The 9,574-nt window shown below is 39.4% G+C and overlaps 2 protein-coding genes across 2 annotated transcripts; both read left to right on the top strand.

Moving 5' to 3' along the window:
* Positions 1-4,805: 4,805 nt before the first annotated feature.
* On the top strand, positions 4,806-5,968 carry LOC107789090 (NADPH-dependent aldehyde reductase-like protein, chloroplastic). The gene has a single exon (XM_016610855.2). The coding sequence runs from the start codon at positions 4,988-4,990 to the stop codon at positions 5,798-5,800; it is 813 nt and encodes a 270-aa protein (XP_016466341.1). The 5' UTR covers positions 4,806-4,987; the 3' UTR covers positions 5,801-5,968.
* Positions 5,969-8,599: 2,631 nt separating this feature from the next.
* Positions 8,600-9,115, top strand: LOC107789089 (uncharacterized). Its single transcript, XM_016610854.1, has one exon. It carries the CDS (start codon positions 8,600-8,602, stop codon positions 9,113-9,115), a length of 516 nt encoding a protein of 171 aa, XP_016466340.1.
* Positions 9,116-9,574: the final 459 nt, after the last annotated feature.

The raw sequence follows: 9,574 nt of genomic DNA, 5'->3' as shown, positions 1-9,574 counted from the left end.
AGTTCAACAGGCCATAGAGAAAGTAAAGCTTATCCGGGAGTGACTGTTGACAGCTCAGAGTCATCAGAAGTCATATTCTGACGTGCGGCGACGAGACTTAGAGTTCAGGATTAATGACTGGGTATTCTTAAAGGTATCACCTATGAAGGGCGTGATGAGGTTTGGCAAGAAAGGCAAGCTTAGCCCACGGTATATTGGGCCTTATAGGATCATTCGGAGAGTGGGCCAAGTAGCTTATGAGTTAGAGTTGCCCTCAGAATTGGAGTCTGTCCATCCGGTTTTTCACGTATCTATGCTACGGAAGTGCATTGGCGATCCTACCCGAGTGGTGCCCACGGATGATGTACAGATTACAGAGGACTTGTCATACGAGGAAATTCCAGTTGCCATCCTAGACCGACAAATCCGCAATCTACGAAATAAGGAGGTAGCTTCCGTAAAGGTTTTATGGAGGAGCAAGAATGTAGAAGAGATGACGTGGGAATCGGAGGAAGAAATGAAGTCTAAATACCCCCACCTATTTCAAACTGAAGATATGGCTCGAGATGGGATGCTACAACACAGCTCTATTCAGGCTAGCAGGTCAGCAGGTAAGCTTTTATTTTTCACTTTTAGTATTTATGATTTACGGTTGGTGAGGCAAAGTGTTGCTATTTATAAACATTGGCCATGTGTGGCATGCATAGTATATTTTCTGGCTACGTACAGGTTGGTTTTAACCTAGTGTACGAAGGATACTCTGGCAAAAGTTTCCAAAGTCTCTAAGAGTAAACATTCGAGGACGAATGTTTCCAAGGGGGGAATGATGTTACACCCTATATTTTCGTACATAAAAATGCATCGTAAGCAAACTAATGTAGGACCAAAAATGAGATAATATTTAAAAGTATATAAATTAATTTAATCATGTTACCTCTGAGGTTACAAATATTGAAGATCATGAACAACAAGTACAAAGAGGGTTGGACGGTTCAGAAGATAAAGCAATTGAAGAAAATAATGTTTCGTCGAAAGTCGACAAGTTGGGAATGTTATAACATATACCTTTGGGGTGAGACTAGGGTGCTTAACATGATAAGGAGATTATGTTATGATTTATATTAGTCGTATGATATCTGTGTGTTATGTTTTGAAGTCAAGAGAGTTGTGGAACAAAAGTCGATGAAAGTCATCACAAGTTACATTCATAAGTTTTACTGAAACTTTGGGTCAAATGTAACTGCGATTTTCTCCCAATATACTTAGAGTTATGGGGTGTTCCACCTATCAAATTAAAGATCTATGAGTTTATTTTCCAACTCATTAAACCGTTTGTCAATACGACATTGGAGTAGAAAGATATGGGCATTTGTGCGATACTGCGCAAGCTGCTAGGTGACAAGTAGGTGTGTCACCTACTTGCTTAAATGAGAGCCCAAACAAATGGGCCATTTCAGGTCGTCCAAAGAGGCCTTTTAAGGGCCTATTTTCTTCATATATTAGACTTAAAATAGAGTATAATAACCAGACATAAGCTCTGCAAAGAATCCTCCCAAAAATTTCTCACAAACCCTAATTGATTTTCTCTCCCTTTCAAGTTCCAATTGGAGGTAAAACCTAGAGTTTGAAGAACCAAGATAAGAGCTGAGTTATCCAACAAATAAGGTGAGTTTACTTCTCTCTTTCATCCAATTTTTCTTCTGTAAATTCATGGTAAGTCGTTCTATACTTGTAAGAACTCACGGAACGGTGATCGGAAGCCGTGAGTTCGAGTTATTCACTTGTAGCGGACTGTTTTGTGGACTGTTTTGTGTTGCTGTTGGGCTGCGTGTTTTACTACTATTTTGTGGAGTTTTGGAGGAGGAAGGGGGTTTATAAACACCATATAAATGTAGGGTGGTTGGCTGGTCGTTCGTCATAACATTTTTGGGTCGTTTGACACTACTACGGTGGTCGTTTTGTGTACGAAAAGATTGGGGTGTGTTGGGCTGTTTTGTAGTATTTGATGGTGTATATAGGGCTGGAAAATGATGTATATATGTTGTTATTGTTCTGTTCTTGTATTGTTGGTGTTATCTTGAATTTGGAGGAAGTAAGGATTATAGGGGAGATGCTGCCCGTTTTAATACAAAATAGGTTTGTCGTTCGTTGTGCGATAGTTGTACCTTTCGTAACTTAACGATAGTATTATTATCATTCTTGTAGATTAAGGTGCGAAGAGGTGAGTTCAACTTGGTGATTGGAAAGATTGTGATAAGGTATGTTAAGGCTAAGCCTTCCTTCATTTTGGCATGATCTCATAGCTACATGTGTTAGTAATGAGACAAAAAGAGAAGTTCATATTCATGAATTTATTCACACTATTCTAGTCTCATAAGTTACAATATTATTCCTTATCGAGACTCTATATTGAATTTTAGTATTGTCTTCTTCCAGTCAAGAGAGCAGCAAGCCTATATATACAGTATTACAGTATTTTCATTACCATCGAGCTATAATCGATGGGCAGGCCCCTATTGGGCAACCTCTGATCAGATGGAAAGTTATATACCGAACCTACTGTGGCCGAGCGCCTATGAGCGAGCCCAGCATGGTCGAGATACATAGCCTAGTATGGCCGAGCGCCTATGAGCGAGCCTACTATGGCAAAGCAGTTATATATACCGAGCCTTATAAGGCCGTACAATTATTTTACTTACTATATTGAAGGAGTTGAGTCAGTATCAGCAGGTAAGTATATCTCCAGATCATCTTTGACTCCCAGTTACTTCCAGTTATTATATTATCAGTTCAGTTTCGATTTTCAGTTATGTTATTGCCTTACATACTCGGTACATTATTTCGTACTAACGTCCCTTTTTCGGGGACGCTGCATTTCATGCATGCAGGTTCAGATAGACAGACGAGTAGATCTCCTCAGTAGGTGTTTCCCGAGTTCAGCCTGATCGGTAAGCTCCACGTCTTTCGGAGTTGCCAGGTCTAGAGTGTTGTGTACATCTTATGTATATCTGTATATATGTTATGGGTAGGTCGGGGCCCTGTTCCGATCATAGTACATCTATCAGTAGAGGCTTGTAGACATATCCTGTTGGTTAGTACAGTATGTTGGGTTTGTAGGCCTGGTATGTATAATTTGGTAGTTTGTCAGTTGTCGTAGCTATGACGGCCTTTTCGGCCTAGCTTTATATTGATGTTTAGTTAGCGCTAGTTTCCATTCAGTTTTATATTTTGCTTCGCAAATTGTCTTGCAAGGTGGCCCCATGGCCAAAGTATGACATTATGTGTTCAGAGTCCCTTAGTCGCAATTTGGTACGCCAGGTTAGGTGAGGCACCGGGTGCTTGTATCGCTCCTAGGTTCGGGGCGTGACAAACTTGGTATCAGAGCAGTTCTGTCCTAGGGAGTCTACAAGCCGTGTCTAGTAGGGTCTTGTTTATAGATGTGTTTTATCCCTATTACAATTCTTAAAAAGGTAAAAAATTTCTTTTTCGTTAATCACTGATCTTGTCGATACGGGCCGAGATTCGCGCTGTGATATCTGGTCGGGCGCGGATATCACGTCCCTTCGTTAGTCGTGTGCAACCGTTTGGTAATGCTTTTCCGAGGTCTTGGAGCTCGAACCGAATCTGGGGAGCGTGGTCTTGATGGCTCCGGTAGTAAGCGCTCTGTTCGGGCCTTAGCACGAGAGGTATATCTCGCCGATCCAGGATGCCCTCCGTCAGTCGTGCTTGATTGCCCGACCATGTTCTTCGAAGTCGTTCAAAGCTAGGACCGATTCCGAACCATGACTCGATGAGACTCTTGTCCCGATTTCGGTCCCTTGTCATCATGTCTCGGGCTTGGCTTATTTTGTCGGAGACCGGGGTACCATGAGCCTGATTTTATCCGTATACAAAACCAAGGTTATAAACTAACATATGAATTAAGCTAAATATGTGTATGTATTGTTTATAAAAATTTCACTAATGTCTTCGCGCGACAAATTTAACAGTTACTAAATAAATTTCAATAGCATATATGTTTGTACGAGTGATAATTATACCTAGACAATTTTTAAAATTCTAAACTAAATATTGTCCCGTGCCCAGCTATCGATCTGAGTCACCGATCGAAAAGGCCATAAAGGGACATTAAAGTAATTTAGAATTACCTTACCGTAAAAGAAATCAAGTTTTGCAACCGTTCAAGTAAAACGTTTTTATACTAGTCCCACTAAAATGATGAGGACTTTTACTTCCGAGTTGATTAGTATTTGTAGTATTTGTGTTGATTTTTCCGATGAAACTAAGCACTTTTATGACTTCAATGATGAGAATAATTTAGGTTTTCTTATATGAACAAGTAAATAAACGATAATAGGTGGCAACTTTGTATCTAAATAATATTAAATATTATTAATTATTAGATATTTAAAGTCTCTTATTTTATTTTGGCGCGGCTATGACATGAGTTGAATTTAAAAAAAAAAGTAAAAATTCATATTTATTTGGAACTGAAGCACAATTATTTTTATTGCAATATAATTAAAGTATATATCTTCTTATTAAAAATATTAATGATTATAATTGATAACTATTAATATTATAAAGAATAAACGGTATATTTAAAAAATACCTTTAAGGATTTTAGCGAATCTAAATCGATCAAGACAGTTAGAAAAAAAGACTATGATTACTTCCCTAAGTTAAGGATAAATTTTTAATTTTGGATTCAAACAGTTTTTATTTATTTATTTTCATAATACGTTTTTTTTTTAAATGAAGACCGAGGGTCTTGTTCTTAAAGGGATTTTCTGAAAGAGTAAAACTTCCCTTAGTAAGTGACTTGAGCAGTGACGTCCAACCCCTTCAATACCTAGCTCCCATTTTCCAACCCTTTCTCTTCATTTTCACTGTCTATATAAATATTCATTCATGTAATCTTCCTATTCCTATTACTCAATCCTCAGTGTCTATTCACACTTTCATTTATCCCTTTCCCCTGTAGCAATTTCATCAGTTTTCTGGAGTCATGGCGGAAGTAAACGTCGATATTGCTCAGCAATCAAGCCAAGGCCAAAACTTCCCACTCCAAGATCGAGTAGCCATCGTTACCGGCTCTTCTCGTGGCATCGGCAAAGCCATCGCCCTTCATTTAGCGTCTCTGGGTGCTAAGCTCGTCATCAACTATTCCTCCAACTCCACAAAAGCCGACGACGTCGTATCCCAAATCAATTCCACCTCCAATTCCTCCCCACGTGCCATCGCCGTCAAAGCCAACATCTCCGACCCAGATCAAGTCAAATCCCTCTTCGACTCTGCAGAATCGGCCTTTCAATCGCCGGTCAACATCTTAGTCAACTGCGCCGGCGTGCTCGACGGTAAATACCCATCAATCCTAAACACAAACTTGGAGGACTTCGACAGGACCTTCGAAGTGAACGCACGTGGGGCTTTCATATGCTGCAAGGAAGGGGCGAGCAGAATCAAGCGCGGCGGAGGGGGGAGGATAATATGCTTAACGACATCGTTAGCGGCGGCGTTCAGGCCTGGATACGGGGCTTACACGGCGTCGAAGGCGGCGGTGGAAGCGATGGTAAAGATACTGGCGAAGGAGCTGAAAGGGACTGGAATAACGGCGAATTGCGTGGCGCCGGGACCCATAGCAACGGAGATGTTTTACGATGGGAAAACAGAGGAGATGATAAAGAGGGTAATTGATGAGTGTCCACATGGAAGACTTGGACAGACGGAGGATGTTGCGCCGTTTGTTGGGTTTTTGGCAGGTGATGCTTCTGAATGGGTTAATGGACAAATCATTCGTGTCAATGGAGGCTACATCTGATCCTTTCTTCTCTTTTTTTTTTTTTTTCTCTTTTCAAATAATAAAAATAAATATGCTAGTATGAAAATGGGGTGACTGATATCTGTCTGGTTTTAATTTGTTTCATTTTGTTTGGTTTTGAATTATTACATAAATGACTTATTTGGAGTATTATACTCCTTCCGTTCTAATTTATGTGAATCGACCACGGAATTTAAGAAAATAGAGAAGACTTTTGAATTTATGGTCACATATATTCTGTATAGCTATAAATTATTGCATAACGGTAAATTATTTTCAAATAGGGAAATATGTCATTCTTTTTTGTACGGACTAAAAAGAAAATATGTTCAGATAAATTGAAACGGAGAGACTATATGATAAGAAAATTAAATCTTGAAACTAACTTTGACGATTATTTTTTTAATTTTACGTCTTAATTTACGGACTACAAAATTTCGAAAGAGACAAAGGTATATAGACATGGTTTTTGAGTATTTCAGATTATATGCCAATTTGGCCATGTTAGTTATGTAAAGAAATTTATTTTTATCATTTAACGAAAGTGTAGAAATCTTTTGAAATTTATTTTTATCGTTTAACAAAAGTAGAAAATTTTCACTCTAGTAGAAATAGAAATATATTTCGACCAAAAGAAAAATCTTTAAATCTGTGTCACTTTCTAATTTCTTATACAATCTGCGACACTGATAGCAGTACCACGTCGATAAAAGTAGCAGTTCGATAGTTCATCGCATCACCTCACCATCCCTTTCAACTAACTCAAATTTCTATTGTAGTCCAAGTAAGAATTATTTGTTACCCACGTGAGCCCGTTTCGACATAAGAATTTCACTTTTTTTAAAAAAAAAAATCACTTTTTTCATTATCAGTGTTTGGCCATAAAATTTTATTTTTTCACTTGAAAATATATTTTAGAAATTTTCAAAAATTTGAAAAACTCCAAAAGGATGTTTTTTAAAATTTTCACTCATAAAACTTCAAAAAAACACAAAATTATATTTATGTCCAAACACAACTCTAATTTTCAAATATCATTTTCACTTTAAAAAAAAATTCACTATTTTTTTTAATTTTATAATTCTTATGTCCAAACGCCTACTACATAATATAAAGATTGGATCAACCTACTATGAACTTAGGGATCGTTTTATTCGAAGATAAGTTAGCAAGAATTGTAATGTAGAGATACTAAATATAAAGACTAACAATACATTTTATTGTATTAAAAGGTGGATAATCCAGCGAAGCCCCACGTCTCGATTACAGTCTGGTTCTATCTTTCTTGAATTATTATCTTTCTTGCCTTTACCATTGATCTCGATATTTTGTCTTACTTGTATTGCTTTATCCATAGAACATCACTTGTTTTACTGTCATTTTTAGTAGACCTCCTTATTTAGCTATTAGTTAGGACTTGCCTGTCTAGATTACTTGTCTTTTTCTTTAATTTTTGCTTCCCAAACTATATTATAGTAATTTTGCCCATTTTCTCTGTGACCTCTAGTAGTTGGAGGTTATATTTCGGTTATTTATTTTATTTTTGTTGCTTGATTTCAGGGTAGTGTTTGCGTAGTGTATCCTAGATTCAGTGTTGTAAATAGCGCTCGCCTCAGCGCTAATAGCGTGAGGCGATGCGATGCGAGCCTCCAACGCTATTTGCCTCTGTTGCGTTGTGATTTCAAAAAGGCGAGCGAGAGGCGCTGTGTAGGGACAGGCGACCTGTAGCGTCGCTTTTTGAAAAGAAAGAAAGAAAAAGGCAGTTGAAAAAAAAAAGACCAGCGATTAGGGCTTTCAGCTATTTCTTCTTCTTTCTCCTTCAAGTCGACCCAGCCACAACAGACCATCAGTGATTGTTCTTTCTTCTTCAAGCTTCTTCATCAGGTACGCTTCTCTCATCTCTTTTCTTCTTTCTTCTTCTCATTCGAGTTTCTGCCTTCTTTTTTTTTTCTTCTTCTTTCTCCTTCCTTTCTTTCTTTCTTCCTTTTTTTTCTTCTTCTCTTCTTCTTTTATTTTTTGCTATGTTGTTTTTGAAAGCAGCAGAGCAACAAAGAGCTTTTTCTTTCTTTTATTCTTTCTTCCTTCCTTTTTCTTCTTCTCTTCTTTTTTTGGCTCTATTTTTTCAATTCCTTCACGGGCAGAGGCAGAGAGCTTCTTCAAACCTGAAATTTTCTCCTTAAATTTAATATTTTAATTTTTAGTATATATTGTCGCTTCACATAAAAAAGGCGAGCGCTTTGCTTCTCGCCTCTCGCCTCTCGCCTCAGTAAAGCGGGCCCTCATCACTATTTGTCGCCTCACGCTATCCAAAACACTATCTAGATTATAGTGACTTTGGTGAACGATGGTACGGTAAGGTCTTGTCCTTGGGGGTGTCCTGGCGGGGGAGGGGGTGCGGGGGGTAATGAGGGTAAGAGGGCTAAGGGGTCCTTGGCTGAGAGTGGGGTCTTGGAACATAGAAACTTTAACTAGAAAGTCTATAGAGTTAGCGAGGATTCTCGAGAAAAGTAAGATTAATATAGCTTGTATACAAGAGACTAGATGGGTAGGAGATAAGGCGCGAGATGTGGGCAAGTTCAAACTATGGTATTTTGGGAGGACGGGGGCAGGAACGGGGTAGGTATCTTGGTTGATGATGACCTCCATGATCTAGTGGTGGAGATTAGGAGGGTGAACGACAAGCTGTTGACTATTAAGCTAGTTGTTGGAGGATTTATTTTGAACATAATCAGTCCGTATGCACCCTAAGCAAGCTTGGATGAGGAAGTCAAAAGGTGTTTCTAGGAGGATTTAGATGAGATGGTGCGTGGTATTCTGCATACTAAGAAGCTTTTCATAGGAGGAGATTTCAACGGCCACATTGGAGCGACGTCTGAGGGGTATGATGATGTGCATGGTGGCTTCAGTTTTGGAGATAGGAACGGGGGAGGAACTTCTCAGTTGGAATTTGCTAGAGCGTTTAATTTGGTGATAGCAAACTCTAGTTTCCCGAAGAAGGTGGAGCACTTGGTCACCTTCCGAAGTTTTGTGGCCGTGACTCAGATTGATTATCTTCTCTGCAGGAAGTTCGATAGAGGTCTTTGCACAAATTGCAAGGTCATCCTGAGTGAGAACCTCACGACCCTTCATAGGCTCCTGGTCATGGACCTTGAGATCACGAGGAAGAGGAGGAAGAGGGCAGTGTATAGCCAACCTAGGGTCAAGTGGGGAGCCTTGACGGAAGCCAAAGCGCAGGAGTTGGGGGCTAAGTTGATGACTAGGGGGGCTTGGAGAAGTAACGGGGACGCAAGCGCTATGTGGACCACGACTGCATAGTGTATTAAGGAAGCCACTAGAGAGGTATTAGGGATCTCGAAGGGTTACTCTGGTAGACACAGAGGAGATTGGTGGTAGAATGGAGAGGTATAAGGAAAAGTGAAGACCAAGAAAGCGACATATTTGAAGCTAGTAGAAAGTGTAGACGAGGAGGAGAGAAGGGTGAATAAAGAGCAATATAAGTTAGCTAAGAAGGAGGCAAAATTAGCAGTTACGACGATCAAGACTGCAGCTTTTGGTCGTTTGTATGAAGAACTCGAGGGTCGAGGTGGGGATAAAAGGTTGTTCAGGTTAGCCAAGGTAAGAGAAAGGAAGGCTCGTGACTTGGACCAAGTGAAGTGCATCAAGAACGAATAAGGTTTAGTTTTGTTGGATGAGGGGCTTATCTGTCGGAGATGGCGGACCTATTTCCATAGTCTCTTGAACGAGGAGGGGGACAGGAACATTGTACTAGGTGAT

Source organism: Nicotiana tabacum, chromosome 4, assembly GCF_000715075.1.
Source record: "Nicotiana tabacum cultivar K326 chromosome 4, ASM71507v2, whole genome shotgun sequence".
NCBI lineage: Eukaryota > Viridiplantae > Streptophyta > Magnoliopsida > Solanales > Solanaceae > Nicotiana > Nicotiana tabacum.
This window is presented reverse-complemented; position numbering and strand designations above follow the sequence as displayed.

Excerpts from the sequence above, each read along its gene's own strand:
- LOC107789089 (XM_016610854.1), top strand. The coding sequence starts at position 8,600 with ATGGTGCGTGGTATTCTGCATACTAAGAAGCTTTTCATAGGAGGAGAT.
- LOC107789090 (XM_016610855.2), top strand. The coding sequence starts at position 4,988 with ATGGCGGAAGTAAACGTCGATATTGCTCAGCAATCAAGCCAAGGCCAA.